General features: G+C 44.1%; 1 protein-coding gene across 2 annotated transcripts in view; it reads right to left on the bottom strand.

The window, feature by feature from the left end:
* Positions 1–17,863, bottom strand: part of LAMA1 (laminin subunit alpha 1) — a 412,090-nt gene that overhangs the window by 145,602 nt on the left and 248,625 nt on the right. For both annotated transcript variants that reach the window (XR_004538373.1, XM_033934013.1), the window contains exons 34-37: positions 17,715–17,813; positions 14,505–14,616; positions 10,454–10,616; positions 4,482–4,692 (exon numbers count right to left, since the gene is read on the bottom strand). Coding sequence is in view for 1 of the 2 variants with exons in the window: in XM_033934013.1 (XP_033789904.1) it covers positions 4,482–4,692; positions 10,454–10,616; positions 14,505–14,616; positions 17,715–17,813 (585 nt within the window). In the remaining variant the exon portion in view is untranslated. The remainder of the gene's footprint in view (positions 1–4,481; positions 4,693–10,453; positions 10,617–14,504; positions 14,617–17,714; positions 17,814–17,863) is intronic.

Raw genomic sequence — 17,863 nt, forward strand, 5'->3', positions numbered from 1 at the left:
GGGTTACCAGATTTTATCCTAAAAAAAAAAAAAGAGAGGACGCATGGTCCTGTCTTGCACTATTCCGCTCATAGCTGGCCCAGCCCCCCCAACCCTGGCCCCACACAAACCCCGTCTCTTTGGGGCTGTGCCTGATAGGCATCTGCGCGTGCACGGATGTGGGAAGAAAGATTAAATTATTTAGAACGGTGGAATTACCGTTTAAATACGGTTACCCCAATGGGTTAAATAATGAGTTAGAATGGGCCACTCTGGTTTAGGGGAGACTGTTCTGGGGGGTGGGTCCTTCTATTTTCATCTGGTAGCAATAAGGTTAGAGAAAAGTAGACGCTAGCACGGACTTCTGATGTTGACGCTTGAAGCATTGACGTAAGCGTCAGCTGATGGGTCCGGGGCGTGCTAAAAATTGAGAGAGAAAGAAGCGGCTGCCATTCTCATTAGATACTGTGGTCTGTTTTGAATGGCTTAAAGCAATATAGATAATAAGAATGGTGGGTTAGGGATTTTTAAAGTACGATTTATAATGAATAAATATTTAAGCATTTAATAAATAGAATAACTTAGCGGGGTTAATGGGAAGGTTAGAGATTGAGAGTGACTTCTCTTTTCTGTTATAGGGAATAGTAGCCTTGAGAAAACCTATGTAAAGTTCAATGAGTGATGACATCACAGGCATACATGCATGCATGCATGTTGTGACCAGGCAGGATCCGTACCTACCTTGGTCATGGTGGTTTCCTGGCTGTCCACCAGGGGGAGCCAGAATGAAGCTAAAACTGAGAACCCTCAGAGAAACCTGTATCCAGGTCACCACCGGGGGAGCCAGAGAGATCGGTTCCCTGCTGACTCAGGCAGAACAGGGTGTGTCCCTTCCTTAGAAAAGCCTGCAGTCTGGAACAAACTATTAGGCAGGATTGGGAGAAAGCTGAGGTCTCTCTCTCCTGAGGACCTCACAGGCTCAAGCAGGAGTAATGGCAGTACACCCATGGAGGTAGAAGAAGCTGGTGCACCTACAGAACTACCAGTACCTGAAGCTGAAACTCCCATGGAACTGCAGGGGAAACTGCCTGATGAGGAGTTAGCTGTGTTTCCAGAACCAATGGAAGTAGGCTTGTCAACCAGGTGCAAGGACTAAGCCTTAAACAGTGAGTTTTTGTTTTTGAACTCTTTTGGACTCTGCATTTATTTTGTTTAAGAAGCTGAAAGTGCCTTTTTTGTGGGGAGAAGTTTGCAAACACCCGGGAGGGATTTTTGAATGCTGTTGTGAGCTTTTGTCAGGCAAACCTAAGGCACTCTCCTATGCCCAGCAGTGCTCTAAAAGCTGCTGGAGGCTTTGCTATTTGGAAACTGTTTGTGGATTTTTTGCACCAAAGCAGAGAACTGTATTCCCTTTTACAACCTGCTAAGGAGCAGGCTGTGAAGGCCCTGTGAGAAAGAAGCTCTGAGGAGAGTAGAATCACAGAGCAAATTAATGACTTTAGTGAGGAGAAAATCCTGAACTGTTCTCAGAGTTTTCCTTTTGAGTATTGTTTTTTTGGACTTTTGCAAGTTACATTATTTGATTTGGAATTTTGCCATTGGTCATTCTGACATTAAATTTTCTTTTGAGGAACCAAACTGAAGCTGTGTGCATTGGTTCTGTTTTATTTTCCTGTTTTTGTTTGGTGCAATTTTTACAGCAGTGTCTGCAGGGTGACTCCCTCGCCGGTGCACTTTTTGTATGTAGCCACTGAGAGCGCTGCTGAGACCCGGCCTAGGGCTGCAGTGTGGCTACAATGCGACATTGTCGCACCACATCCGCACATGTACAGATGCCCTCCAGATACGGCCCCGAGCTTAATGGTTTTCAAAACCCGGACAAAGTAAAGTAAAGTAGATCTGGACGTCTGGTAACCCTAGCAGTGTTTTATTCAATAGTTAAAATCTTTATTTTAAAATCAGACATACTGACTCCTGCTACATATCTGGAACCTCCATTTTATAACAGTAATACGATATTTCCAGGGTTCGGACAGTGCTTCAGGTGCAGCTCTCAGATGAATAAGTTTGCCGTGCGTTCAGGTTTATGCTAAACTCCTGAGGCAAGTTCTGGAACTACAGGCAGCGGTGTTACGAGGGTGAGAGGCGCCCCCTCCCCGCCCTCTTCTCTGCTCCCCCACCCCATCCGTTCCTTCCCTGCCCTCTCCTGCCACATGCACGCACCCCTTCCCCCGTACCTCTTTAACACTCCTGCCATGAGCAGCAACCCCAACCTGCTGCTCGCGCCAGCGTCAGCACTTCCTCTGATGGCACTTCCTAGGCACGGGTCCAGGAAGTGACGTTAAGAGAAAGAGCTGACGCCGGCGCAAGCAACAGTTTAGGGTTTTCTGCTCGCGTCAGGAACGTTAAAGAGGTATGGGGGAAGGGAAGGGGTGTGCGGCAGATGAGGATGGGTGCCGGCGCTCCCATCAAGACAGCGCCTGGGTTGAACTGCCCCCCTCCCCCACCCGGCACCATCCTTACTACGCCACTGACTAAAGGACAAGCCTTCTTTTGCTTTATTGCTACACTAGTAGGTCCTTAACTGGACATATTTTAGCTGGCCAAGCTAAACTGGTTTTCAACCAAAATCCAGCCCATTAAAACTACAGGCTACATATAGTTGGCTAGCAATAACAATGAGAGCAAGAAGGCTAAGTCCACTTCCACTCTCTGAAATGACAAATTGGGGCTTCAACTGCCCTCCCAATCTCCCTTCCCCTTTTAAGTCAGATTCTTAAAATACAGGCAAGCTTCCCCCATGATCCTCCCTTTCTCCCATCCTAGTTATCAAGTATAGCAGGGTGGCCTAACAGATTGCTCTATACACAATCCAACCTCCTGACCCCCTTTCCCTACTTGCAGATCTCATCCCCCCCTCAAAAAAAAAAAAAAAAATTACTCTGGCCAGAATAGGAAAATGATATAGTCAATGCAAGACTTTATGGCTGGGATTGCGAAGAAGATTCAAAAGGGTTAGTTAGATCGGTAGAGCAGGAAGGAGAAATGATCATAGATGGTAGATATAATTGGATTTTCCTGCCAGGCTGATCACTGGGGTATAAAGGAGGGAGGTAGAATTGTCAGGAGGAAGAGAAAGGCAGTCCTTCCCCCTCCCCGCCACCATATTCTCTCTCAGGCTGAACTTCTTGTGAGAAGGTTCAGTTATCTTGCAGGAAATGATGGTATTGTGGACACCAAAAATAACACTGTGGAGTGACGATATTCCTGAAATGGACTTTATTACTTTGATTTCAGCAGCGTTTTTCTCACGAGTCTCTACATATCAGTTTTTCCACGTGTTTACCACCATAGGACTTTTCAGGGACCCCTGAAGAAGCCTATCTTGTCGAAATGCGGACTGTGTTGGGTCCTATGCTTTCAGTGGACTAGGTCCTTTAGGTTTTTTTATGTGGATCATTTTATTTTTATGTGGATTGCTTTATTGTACTTTTGGAACTTTGACATAATAAAGTCCATTTTAGGAATATCACTCCACAGTATTCTTGCTGGTTTCTTCTGTACTTTTTTTCTCTGTGGATATTTTGGGGTCAATTTTCTTTGGTTTTGTCTTGGCATTGTGGACACTCCACCTTCCAAATGAAGGAAAACTCTGGCTGGCCAGACTTAGGCCTGCTACAGCAACACCTAGATTTGCTTGGCAAATTTCACCAAAATCAATGCTAGCCTCCTAATTTTCTTTTTCTGACCTTACCACATCCCCAAATTTACCCACTTAAGGGACAATTTTATAGCAGGGTCAGGGACAGATATACAGGGGTGCAGAGCAGAAACTAGGGATCCCCAGAAATACCAATCCCTCCCCAGGAATGCCTATGTTTAGTGGCATAATAAGGGGGGGTTCAAGGGGGGGCAGTCTACCCTGGACACGGTCTTCCTCCTCCTTTCCGTCCCCCCCTTCCCACTTCTCCCCCTGCCGCATCCACCCCCCTGTGCCCCTTCCCTGTACCTTTTTACCTTTGGCACGAGCAGCGACGAACGTGCTACCTGCGTTGGCTTTGGTGCTTTTTCTGATGTCACTTCCGGGAGGAAGTGCACCAAAGGTGACGCAGGCAGCATGTTTGTTACTGCTCATGCCATAGTTTAAAAGGTATAGGGAAGGTGCGCTAGTACGACAGGGGGAACGGAGAAGAAGGCAGGAGAGGGGCGCCATGGCCCCAGGCGCCAGTCACTCTCACTATGCCAACGTCTATGTGCGTATCAAGGTTCTGTGTGCCCACTCTTCTGCATAAATACCTCAGAGAATTTTGTAAGAGCTGTTCTTCTCCTTCAGGGTCCTTATAAACCATCAAACTCAGCTGCTACATTTTTGTCCAGATGGCCAATTTTGAAAGGCCAACTCCTTAACAGTCCAGATGCCTTTGTAAACTGACCTGTTCTACAGTGCTGCTAAAAACTGTTACTGCTCTGTGATATAACAAGTGTATGTTTAATCCACTTACATTTAACTCTGCCAGATTACGGAGAATAAGGGCGAGAAGTTGAATGGTCTCATCACTGGCCGTGCGTGCTTCATTCACCAGTTCTTTGGCTTCTTGCAGCTTGGTCCTATGATCTTCCAGCAAAGTGTGTATATTCTCTTTTAGCTTATTCAGATTCTGTTGAGGTTTCTCACACTCCTTCTGAGCACGGAGCAACAATTTTTCTGCAGCTCTAAATGGATGCAGGCAGGAGAGATAAATGAGTAGTGAGAGCTTTTTCCCCTTCTTAACCATTTCTCCAGTAATACCTTACTACTTGGGATCCAGCTAAGTACTTGGGAGCTGGGTTGGCCACTGTTGGAAACAGGATACTGGGCTTGATGGACAATTCTTATGTCCTTAGGCCTGTCTATCCAGCTCATTGAAGTACTTAGGTAACTGACCTATACAATCTTAGTCCTCAACAAATGATCTTTAGAACTGTTATTCACTAACTCTGAACTCTGTTTATTCCGCTCAATCTGTAATACCTTTTAATCATTGTAAACCGCATAGAACTTCACGGTCCTGCGGTATATAAACTGTTATTATTATTCAACAAGACAAGACCCGAGCCAAGCTGATGCACAGATGAGTTGCACAGATGAGTTATAATGATTTGCAATATTTAATTAAGCAATATTTAATTAAGTCATTCCAATTCCAAATATACCACAACATATTCCATGTAGAAATGGTTATGGTTATCTTTATTTAATATAACGCAGGTAGATTTGGCTAGTTTTTTTAATAAGTAAAATTACAAATCTTAAGAGATATTTTCTCTAAGTCGGAAGGGCTGCTTGAATCTACTGAGATGGCTATTGTGCAATATAACGCAAAGTGGGAAAGATTTGATCCCTGTTCTATAATTCAAATGACGAATGTTATTATTTCCATAAGAAATACAAATGATCCACGGATTTGTATGGATAGACATTGTCTACTACCATTTCTATTGAATATGGTTAATCAAAGTTTAGAAACAGGACAATTTCCTACATCTTGGAAACATGCTTTGATTACTCCTGCTTTGAAATCGGTTAAATCAGAGAGGGAGCTACCTCCAAATTATAGACCTATTTCTAATTTATGTTTTTCTAGTAATATTATTGAGCATGTAGTTGTTAAACATTCATTGAAAAGACTAATGTTTTGCATACAAAACAAGCAGGATTTCATACACATCATAGCACAGAAGGAGAAATTAGGTTCTTACCTGCTAATTTTATTTATGTTAGCTTTTAGACTGGTATAGTCCTTACGAATGGGTTATATACCTCACAGCTACCAGCAGGTGGAGACTGAGCACAAACTTGTATATCAGTGTAGGTTCCCCTCTTGCAATCCACTTTGCGGAATAGTCAAGCAGAACCTAGGAAAGACTTCAACTGAAAACAGTATAACTCCACCACCCGAGCCGTGACCCGGACTCTCCTGTAACAACTTCACTCGAATCAACCAGTCATCCAGGTAGGTATGAACTAGAATGCCCTCTTTGTGCAACGCCGCCACGACAACCACCATCACCTTGGTGAACATCCGCGGAGCCATGGCCAGACCAAAGGGAAGTGCACAGAACTGATAATGTTGCTCCAAGATCGCAATGCGCAGGAAGCGATGATGGAGGCCTGAATAGGAATGTGCAATTAGGCCTCGGTCAGAAACTCCCCCAGCTGAACCGCCAGAATCACAGACCGCAGAGTTTCCATGCGGAAGGAAGGCACATGAAGAGCCCTGTTGACCCCCTTCAAATCCATGATGGGCCGAAAGGTCCCTTTTTTCTTTGGCACCACAAAGTAAATAGAGTTCCAACCTGTGCCCCACTCCCACGGGAGAACTGGAACCACTGCGTGGAGATCCAACAATCTTGAAGGATCTGTCGAAAGGCCTGCTGCTTCCACGCCAACTGCGAAGGAAAAGTGAGAAAACGATCTGGCAAGGAACAGGCAAACTCCAGAGCATAACTGTCCCAAATCACCTCCAGAACCCACTGATCAGATGTGATGTCTGCCCACTTTGGATAAAAATCCCTCATCTGGGCGCCCACCAGAACCAAGAAGGGCACCGGCAAGGAGTCATTGGGCAGGACAGGTGGCAGGGGACCCAGTGGGGGCACTACCCACACCCCGGTGGGCCCCACGAAAGGACTGCATGCACTGGAAGAACCTGCCTCTAGAGAGCCCAGGGAACTGAAAAAAGGCAGCCCCTTGACCAGGGCGGAAACGGCAGAAATCACAAGTATGAGCACGAGTAGCGCCACCTCGAGCCAGTGGCCTATGCCTATCCTCAGGCAAAAGAGGCACTTTAGAATCAGTGAGTCTGAACCAACCTGTCCAGGTTCTCACCAAACAAGAAAGATCCCTTAAAAGGAAACTTTGTCAACTTAGCTTTGGACGCCGAGTCTGCTGACCAAGTGCAAAGCCACAAGGTACGGGGTGCTGCCACTGCAAATGCCAATGACTTGGCAGAAGTTTGCAACTGGTCATACATGGCATCTGAAAGATAAGGAACACCCAATTCAATCATTGCCACCTCACTCTTGAGCAATTCCTAATCCTCAGTTTTACAGTCAAGGACATGCTCGGCCCAGCGAAAAAACACCCGAGCCACCAGCATGCCACACATTGCCGCTTGGACCGCCAGAACTGTCACATCAAAATTCTGTTTTTTAAGGAGAGACTCCAACTTACGCTCCTCCGGATCCTTCAAGGCCGCACCGCCCTCAACAGGCACAGGATGCCTTTTAGAGATGGCCAAGAACACCGCGTCCACTAAAGGCGACTTCAGAGTGTCCCTATCCCCTTCAGGAATGGGATACAGGAGGGCCATGGAACGCGCAAAACGAAAGGGAGCTTCCAGCACTTGCCCCTGTGCGAGCATAGTATCCCAAATATCCTGATGCATAGGAAAAGAGCGGGAAGCAGAGTGGATTCCCTTCAGCAAGGGGTCCACCGTACGCGGGGGCTCCAACACGGTGTCCTCAAAGTTCAGAACTGAGGAGACCTGAAGAATTAGCTCATGAAGCTCGTCACGCTGAAAAATGCGTACCACAGATGCATCTTCACCAGCTGGGGGTTGCTTGAACTCCTCGCTGGCGGAATCTGACCCCCCCCCAAGAGGATCCTGGAAATCTCCCCAGGTCCTCATCAATAACATCTTGCTCCTCTGGGCAAAAAGCCTCTTCCCAAGAAACCCTCAGGCGCTTGGATGAGAGAGGGGGAAAGGGGGGCAAAACCACTGCTGTATGGGGCAGATGTCGGGGGCAACCCCCCCATCCCCCCGATCCCTTCCCGAGACCCCCGGAGTGGACACGGAACCTCCAGCCGCCAGCACATAAGCTTTACATAGTGCCAACATAAATTCAGGGGTAAAAACCCCCAATGGCCCCAAGGGACTCCTTGCCCTAGAACAGGGGAAAGGCCACCTGAGGTAACAGAAATGAAGGAGGAGGTTCCCGCCAAAATCGGAGCTCCTGCGGCCTGTCGTGTCTGAAAAGCCTGGGATTTTCCTGACACTGAGGACGAGGAAGCGACCAACGCGAAAAAGGAATCCCCAGCTGCTCCGGCAGTAAGGGAATCCTTCGCGAGGTACATGTGGCGGGGTGCCCTGGCCACCGGCAACCGCTGTCGACAAGACTCCCCCACCTCTCCGGCCTGCACAATGCTTACACAGGCCAGCCACGAGTACCTCGTGTCTGGAGCACAATGAGCATTTTTTCCCCCCTTAAAAGTGCTCTTTGTGCTGAAAATGCCCTAGCTGTAATAAAAGTGCCAGTTAGATAAGAAAAAACAATACAAATGGCAGTTTTAAAGGGAATTGAGCCCTTTAGACCGGCACACCTCAGGATTTTTTTTTTCTTTCACTCTTAGAACAGACTCCATGGTTCTCAAAGCTGGAAGGTTGACCAACCAGGGGACCAGGTTGGTCAACCCTCTACAAAAATGTGGAGAGGTGGAGGAAGGTGGGGGTAGGGACCCAGCATGAGACCTGCAGAGCTTAACACCCCCGAGGCCAGACGGATCCCCAAACAGGACCCATCCAAGCTCTATCCGGCACAAAAGGGGAACCCAGGAGTCCAAAACAAAATTTCAACAGTGCTAAGAAGGGAGTCGACTTAGTCTTACCACCTGCTTTAATGCAGACTGAGGAGACTGGATTGCAAGAAGGGAACCTATACTGATATACAAGTTTGTGCTCAGTCTCCATCTGCTGGTAGCAGTGAGGTATATAACCCATTCGTAAGGACTGTACCAGTCTACCAAGCGATACAGAAACTCTTATTTGTCGTTTTATAAACAATGTTCTAGAAACATTGGTGAGTAGATCTAGCTTCGGCATTTGATCTAGAGGACCATTAGTTATTGATAGAGAGATTTTCTAACATTGGATTAGGTGCTAATGTGTTATCTTGGTTTGGTTTCTTTTTGAATAATAGGACATCTAAGGTCAGATTCTGTAACCGGCGCCCAAGTTGTCGGCCGCCTTAAAAGCAGCCGTCAATCACCTGTCAATCATTCGAGGGGGCCGGTTTGTTTGTTTATTTCTCACCCGTCCTTATCCAGTCAAAATAGGCGGCTGAAATATATGCCTGGAAAATCCTGTCCTACATTTCAGCTGCATATCTTTGCTGCTAGGCCTCAGCAGCCAATAGCAGCAGGGGAATTCCCATCAGATGAGCAGTATGGACTCCCCAAAGCCGTGATTCTGTAACCGGCACCCAAGTCGAAATGCCTGTCAATCATTTGAGGGCCCTGGTTACAGAATCAAGTTTTTGGGGAGTCCCTACCACTCAGCTGATGGGGGAGGAGAAATTCCCCTGCCGCGATCAGCTGAACCAGCTGCCAAAGGCAGAGCCTCCCACACATACACACACAATCGGCAGGAGGAATGCCTACTTACTTCTGTCAGAACCCCCAAAATAACCCCCGGCAGAAGGGATGTCCAATCCTTCCTGCCGCCACTCACAAAACAATCTCTGACAGGATGGATGCCCACTCCCTCCTGCCGGCACTCCGCCAATACCTGCCCCCCCCCCACCTCCCCTTACCTTTAGCTGCAAGGCAGGCCAGAGGGAGGGGTTTTAGGCATCTGGGCCAACAGGAGTCTTAGACCTCCTTCCCAGTGCATTCTGAGAGTGGTCTAAGACTACGATTGGCCAGATCCCTAAAGCCCCTCCCATGGGATAGTAAATGATATGGACAGACAGACTAGATAGGCCATATGGCGTTATATGCCTTCATTTTTCTATGTTTCTAGGAGATGAGGGTGAGTGAACAAAAAGTATATTAAATGGGGTTGAGAGAGAGGGGGGTGCAAAAAGGAAGGTGCTGTGGCACAGATGCCACTGTCAGCAAATGGGAAGGGAAGGCAGGCACCAATTTCAGATTTTGCACAAGACACTAGTTGGCCAGCTCTGTTGACTGTTCCTTACCATGCCAACCATTATGAATCTTTGTTCGGGAACAAACAGACTGCTGATGTTTTGATAGGAAAAGAAAGACTGAAGGATCCAATTGTTCTGAACTAGAGTAAGACTATATATATAGAAAAGCTAAACCCATTAAAAAAATTAAGATAGTATGAACATGGGTGTTTGTATATACTCCCCCTTTTACTAAGCTGCGGTAGAAGTTTCTACCGCAGTCTGGTGTGCTAAATGTGTGTGTGTATAGATAGAAAAGATAGATGCACATGCTAAGAAAGAAAGAAATCAATCACCCATGGAAATAAGACCATACATAGGCAATACAGTTAAGAAAAGGAAATTCTGAAGAATTTAGCTGGAACTGTGACTCGAAGTGGCAGTATGAAGTTGGAAACCTGAGCAGCAATTCTGGTTTATCTAGTCATAGTATCAGTCCCTCAGAAAAAATAGCCATAAAAAGCAAAATAAACTTTACTTTGAGCCTAATGGGCATAGTGAGCTGACACGTGCTCCCTTAGAGACTTACTTGAGCTCGATTGAAGCGTTTTGTTGGTGTTTCAGAAAATCCCTTGCCCGCATTACTTGCAAGATGGCAGAGAGCTCCTCATGCAGGTCCTGGAGCGTGTCATTAGACAGCTGGAAGTCAGCACCCAGAGACTCATTCAGACTAATGGCCATTCCAGCAAGCACTGCCAAGTAAAACACAGTGACATGCTCTAGTTAAAGGGAGACAGTTTATCTGAAAATATTACAAATAAGAATATTAGGAATTAAGTCTAAGAACTAAAAACCTAAACATGCAAAACAGTAAAACTAGATAAGAAAATCTGCTACAGCTGGAATTACCGTATTTTCATGCATATAACGCGCACACGTGTACAACGTGCACACGGGTATAGCGCGCAGGAACAAGGAATTTATGTAAGAAAATTTTGGTATATCGCGCCCACGCGTCTACCAAGCTGCTTGCCGCCCCGACTCTCCTCTCGCCGCCCTGCCCTTGAAGTCCAGTCCCTCCTCTTGAAGGCCCGCCCCACCCCGAAGGACCGCTGGCTCCCCCACCCTGAAGGACCGCTCGCACCCCCCCGATGTCCGATTCATCCCCCAGCCCACCTGCACCGTTTGCGGTGGAGAAGCAGCCTACCGTGGGTTCGCGATGCCAGTGAGCCCTGCTGCTTCCTCTGCCAGCGGTCCCGCCCCTTCTCTGAGCCCTGCGCTGCTTCCTCTGCCGCGGTCCCGCCCTTTCTCTGACGTTCTCTGGGCTGGGGGGTGAATCGGACGTCGGGGGGAGGGGGCGGAACCAGCAATGTAAAAAAAAAATTGTAAAACGCGCTCACGCATATAACGCACATGGTTATGCTCGGTTTGTAAAATCGTGTATAATGCGCACGTTATATGCGTGAAAATACGGTAATTGCAAAGAATATTGAAAAGAGTTAACTGTTTTGGCCTGCTCCATTTGAACTTCCAGCACAATCTGGACCAGACTAGAATGGTTTACAACAGTGTTCTTCAACCGCCGGTCTGCAGAAATTTTCTGCCGGTCCACATGGCCGGCACGTCCATTGGGCCCAAGACAGTGTTCTTCAGCCGCCGGTCCACTGTGCAATCAACGCGGCATCTTCGGGCTGGCTCCCTGAGTGCTGCAGTGCACAAAGCCATGGGAAAAGGCTCCTTCCTACGCGTGGCCTGCGCCTGAACCGGAAGCCTTCTCTCTGATGTCGCAACATCAGAGCGAAGGCTTCCAGATGAGGCGCAGGACGCGCACAAGGAGCTGCTGCCTACAGCTTTGTGCAATGCAGCACTCAGGGAGCCGGCCTGAAGATGCTGCATTGATCGCTCAGTGGACCACTCCAAAGATAACACCAGAGGGCAGGCCAGAAGGCAAGGCACATGGAGGGAGAGAGACAACAACGGTAGGGGAAATGCTTTTATTTTTTTTTATTTAGTGATTGATTTGTCTGTTCAGGAAGAAATGCATTTGTTTCTTTTCCTCTGGGGTTGTACTGCTTGCAGTCTTGCATCTTTGGGTTTGTTTGTAAATATTAGTACTGTTAATTTTTGGTCCTGCATTTGCATGGGGTTATCTGTTTTCTGGTAGGAATGAATGTTAAAAAGTATACAGTGTGCTTTGTGTATTTTAATTTTGTGGTTAACCATTATGTGTTGTTAATACAATTATATTGTGTGTATATATGAAAAATGAATGGAAAAAATGGTGTTACAATTAGTACTATTATGAGGGCAGGGTCTGGGGCGGAGATTGAGTGGAAATGGGCATGACTTAGCCCAGTGTTCTTCAACTGCCAGTCCGCGGACCGGTGCCGGTCCACAAAATAATTATTTTATTTCCGCCAGTCCATAGGTGTCAAAAGGTTGAAGAACACTGGCCTATACCACCACGAGCAGGACTGATTTACAAAAGCATAAAAAAGACCAGATCAGGAGTTGATGATATAGCGGAAATGTGTGTCTGTGTCAAACTTCTCTCCCCTCAACTCTCTCCCTCCCCCCTCCACATTTCTACCTACATTCCAGAGTATCTGTCATGAAAGGATCTACTTCCTCTCTTCAATGGCCAGAAGGATAAACTGTTGCCAGCTCTACAGTTTCTCTTCTTTTCTTTACCTCCCATGCCATCCCTGCAACTTCCAGGCTGGAATTTCCCGGCTACAGGTCTTACAATGCACAAAAGCAGAAGTCAAGAAGTGTTAGCACAGGAGTTTTGAAAGGTCTCGCAGTGCCTTAAGTGTGCGGCATCTGGAAATTTCTCTATGCACCCAATGTCTTCAACTGCAGCAAATTCATGAAAAGAGGAATTAATACAATTTAAAAATAGGTTCCAAGTTGATGGCCTGGCATCAGAGATGTCACAGGTAAGGACGAGCAGGACAACCAAGCTGAAGGGATAGGAACAATCAAGTTGTTATAACCAGATAAGCCTGAAAGGAAAGGGGTTACTAAAAGTATCCCTTGCCAAAGCACCACTTTGTCTGTGACTGCTCTGCTTAGAATGAGCCAATAAAAAAAATAAAATAAAAAAAATCACCCCTGGCCTTGGTATTTCCTTCTCAACTGCCTTACAATGTGTCTCCTATTTATATCCCAACTCAGCCCAACCACTACAGTGACAATTCTCAGCTAAGGGCTTAAAATTTTGGCTCCTTACAAAGTCCAGCTAACACGGAGCTTACATTTCATCACATGATGGTCAATATTGAAAAGAAGTAATAATAATAACAGAGGCGCTGATCGCATCTGTGCCTTTAGTCAGAAAATAACCTGGAACACTTAGATGCATAACTTTGGATATTTAAGTTTCTCTATGCCCATAGTTCAGCATTTTAAATCAGCATAGGATTTAGGGCAGAATGGAGATAAGGCTAAATATTATCCATTCAGTGCCAAAACCTAACTGCTGGACAAATGGCTTGTGTGTTTAACGCCAAAATGTATAAATAGAAGCATACATAATTTATGTATAGAAGGTTATGTGGTGGCCACACTGTGGACAATTCACCTGAGGTGTCACTGTTGCAGATAACTTTCAATCCATCGCGTTGGAGGATACGAATGCTGCTTCCACAGGGGCCCTTTCACTAAGTTGCACTAAATATGTCCTCGGTATGTCCTTATGCAAATCTTTTCCACATGCTAAGGCCATTTTTAGCATAGTGTGAAAATGAATTATTTTCCAAATGAATGGCCATGAACTAATTTGTCCATTAGCACACAGGCATTAAAAAGATTAGTGCATGAGCCCTTACAGGCACCCATTTTGTAGGTGGTAAGGGCTCATACACTATTCCGTTAGTGCACAGGAATGCTGATGCACTGACTAGCACAGAAATGCCCACTCTCCACCCCAGACATGTCCCCTTGGTGAAAAAATTAATTGTATTTTTTAACACATAGTTTGCATGTGCACATTTCAAAATTACCATGGAGCACTTCAGCGCATCCCGCCGTAAGCCCCTTTCAGCCATGGTAAGCAAGCTATACTGCTTCCCACAGCTTTGTAAAAGGAGCCCCTAGGGCCTGATTCTGGAAACGGCGTCTCAATTGTAGGCAGCGGTAGGCATCCAACAGATCAACTGGGATGCACTTAAAAAAAAAAAAAAAATCAGTGCGGTGAAGAACGCCTACAATGTAGGCATCTGACTTGTGCCTACGGAGGTGTCTAGGCATGCCTGGAGATGCCTAAGGCTGGAGTAGACATGGCTTATGCTGGAAGTGGCCTTAGGCATCCGTAGTCATGCTTAGGCGCTTCCGTAGATGCGAGTTAGACACCTTAAATGGAGGCCTGTCAAATGCTGGCCTACATTTAAGGTGTCTGCCTGAAAAATAGACACGACTCTGGGTGCGGCACCTACCGGTGATTGGCATGCGTTAGGCGCTCGTTTTGCAGGTGTCGTTACCAGAATCAGGTCCCTTGTGTCCTCAGCCCCATTTTGCTCAGAGGGCAGAATCCTAGTCCTGGAACCTAAGTTATTGAGTCATTAAGCCAACCGAAAATAGATAGCATAAGGACAAGAGACAAAAATGTATGTCAAACACACAGTGGTTTACTTTGTTACCTTTAATGGTCGCTTGTGTTTTGACAATATATGCAATCAACTCTTGAATTTTGTTCAGGGCAGTTTTAGTAGCGCTGTTCAGCTGCTGCCCACTTGCAAATGCTCGTGCCACCTGAAGTAAAAGAATATTTTTATTATTGCTAAATCATTATGGACAAGTAGATGTTTCCAGTACCATTGTCTCAACTATCCCTGCAACTACTCCATATGTACTTCTAATTCCATGACAATTCAGATATAATCCTTAGCAACTCAAACAAATGAACAAACTACTCTCTAAATACTTCTAATGTTCTGACAATCCATTTGTAATCCGCCTTGAACCGCAAGGTAATGGCGGAATAGAAATCCCAAATGTAAATGTAAACTATTAAATCAAGGATTAAATTATGTGATAATCCAGTTTGACTTAACTAGTGCATTTGATCTAGTGAATCATCAGTTGTTGATCAATATATTGCAAGAGATTGAAATCTCTGGAACAATGTTGAGTTGGTTTAAAGTTTTTTTGGAATTGAGATTGTATAGGATAAAAATGAAGGAAGTACTATCTGAACCCTGGGCCTGTGGTGTTTCTCAGAGATCGCCTCTTTCACCCTTGCTTTTTTAATGTCTTAATTCGATCACTGAGTCATGTATTGCAATCTGTTGGTGTGTCTTCATTTATTTATGCAGATCACATTACAGTATTCTTTCCAGTAAATGAAAATTCTGACGAGGTTGCATATATACGACAATGTTTGCAAGTAGTAGAAGGCTGGGTGTCTCAACTCCCCCAAAAACCCAGAGACGTAGAAAATAATTCTTGGCCTTAAAACCAAGAGTTCTTGCTCTAGGGGCTACATTTCTTGTTAAATTTCCCTCAAAATGTTATGTGCTATTTCAAAATAAGAATTTTTTTATTTTTTGAGCCCAAACAGTTATTGGAATTTATTACTTCTAAAGAAGGTGTGGTTACCATGATTAATTAGATATGACCTTCCATCTGGTTGTGAAATGGGTTATCTTATGTCATTACTCTAATAATCTAAATAGTTGATTTGAAATTTATTTCCTTTCTTGATCTCCAAATATTGTGGGCTAAATAAGAGTTAAATATTACTTGTCTATATCTTATTTTGTTAATTTTAATTTCTTCATCTTTGATCTGTATCAAGTTATCATTGTATACTATTGTATACAATAGTATATCATTGTATACTATTATAAAAATTCAATAAATAAATAAAAATAAAAAAAGAAGGCTGGGTGAATAGTCATCAGCTGTGTCTAAATAAAAGAAAGATAAAACTTCATCAGATTAGCCCTCCTTATATTCAATCTTCTGACATTTCTTTTTTAGAATTTGATTGAAATTATAAGTGAGGAGTGTCCTCTCATATTTTAGGGGTAGAAGTAGACTGTTATTTAAAGTTGGATACACAAATTAATAAAGTAGTGAAGATAGGGTTACTAGACGTCCGGGTTTTCCCAGACATGCCGGGAAGAGAATCAGTTGGGCCGATAGATGACCGAGGGGTAAAAGGGGCTCTCAGGGAAGACAAGGCCATAGTGGAAAGATTAAATTAATTATTTGCTTCAGTCTTCACCAAGGAAGATGTGAGGGAGATACCGGTGACAGAAATGGTATTCAAGTCTGCTGAACCAGAGAAACTCAAACAAATCGCTGTAATACTAGAAGATGTAACAGGCCAATTTGACAAACTGAACAGTAGCAAATCATCTGGACGGGATGGTATACATCTCAGGGTGCTGACAGAATTTAAATATGAACTTGCAGAGTTATTCTTAGTAATGTGTAATTTATCTTTAAAATCCATCATAGTACCGGAAGACTGGAAGGTGGCCAATGTGAAGCTGATTTTTAAAAAGGGTTCCAGAGGTGATTTGAGAAATTATATACCGGTGAGTCCGATGTCGGTGTCAGGCAAAATAGTAGAGACTATTATAAAGAACAAAATGGCAGAACATATACAAAACATGGATTAATGAGACAAAGCTAACATGGATTTAGTCAAGGGAAATTTTGCCTCACTAATCTACTGCATTTATTTGAAGGGGTGAATGAACATGTGGATAAAGGTGAACCAGTTGATATTGTGTATTTGGCTTTTTAAAAAACATTTTACAAAGTACCTCATGAAAGACTTCTGAGGAAATTAGAAAGTCAAAAGCTAGGAGGTAATGTCCTATTATGAATTAAGAACTGGTTGAAAGAAAACAAAAAGTAGGCTTAATTGGTCAATATTCTAAATGGAGAAGGATAAATAGTGTAGGTTCCTCAAAGGTCAGTGCTGGGACCGATTCTTTTTAACATATTTAGCAATCATCTAGAAATGGGAATAACTAGTGACATAATTAAATTTGCTGATGACCCAAAGTTGTTAAAATTGTGAAAAATTGCAAGGAACTTTGTGAGACTGAGCATCAAAATGGCTGATGATATTTAATTTGAGCAAGTGCAAAGTGATGAATGTGGGAAAGAGGACCTCGAACTATAGCTACAAGATTCAGGGTTCCAAACCCTGATATCCCACAAGCCACTGAGGCAACATGTCAGTCCCCTGTTTCATTTTTTAAAATATATATATAGTATACACATATTGAATTTCGCACAATAAGAAAAGAAAAACTGAAATGAAAACACTTTACTCAACCTCTCCATAAATATATATTCTAAAAGGACTTTGGTCTTTTGGAAAGACTGGATCAGATAATCAAGTGCTAACGAAAGAAATGAGGAATGTGACTGTGAAATTTTTTTTTTTTTAACTTTATTTAGTTTTATATACCAACAAAAAGTGCAATACAATTTATATACAAATAATGATAATCAACCAAGCACTTATAATCAATCAGTATCTATACAAAAGATAAAAATTCCCTCCCGCATCCATCATTACCATCAGGACTAATACCAAAACAAAAGATATACCTCCCTCCTGCTTCCACACACCCCTGGATGTGTGGGTGAAAAACAACGGAAAATTAAAGATAAAGGACAACTACAGCAAATCTATAAAAGACGTCAATGGATCCCAAACTAATTTGAATATCTTATTATGCCCCAGCATGTCAGCATTCATTTTCTCATATTTATAAGTTAAACATAAGCTCGCCCACCACTGTGATATTTAAATGGAATTGCTCCTTTGTTTCAGTTGAATGTATCTGTATGTATTTGGACAGAATTTTGTTCTTATGACCTACCTCTTCTTGCACGTGATCCGTACTTCTGGAAAAGTTTCTTAACTGCTCTTCTCTGTTCTCTAAGGTATCAGATGAATGTTCTTCTGAGAATAAAGATTCCTGTAATGTGCAAATAAATTATTTTAAATCAGATTATTATAAGTCACTCA

The sequence above is a fragment of the Geotrypetes seraphini genome, chromosome 2 (assembly GCF_902459505.1).
Source record: "Geotrypetes seraphini chromosome 2, aGeoSer1.1, whole genome shotgun sequence".
Classification (NCBI taxonomy): domain Eukaryota; kingdom Metazoa; phylum Chordata; class Amphibia; order Gymnophiona; family Dermophiidae; genus Geotrypetes; species Geotrypetes seraphini.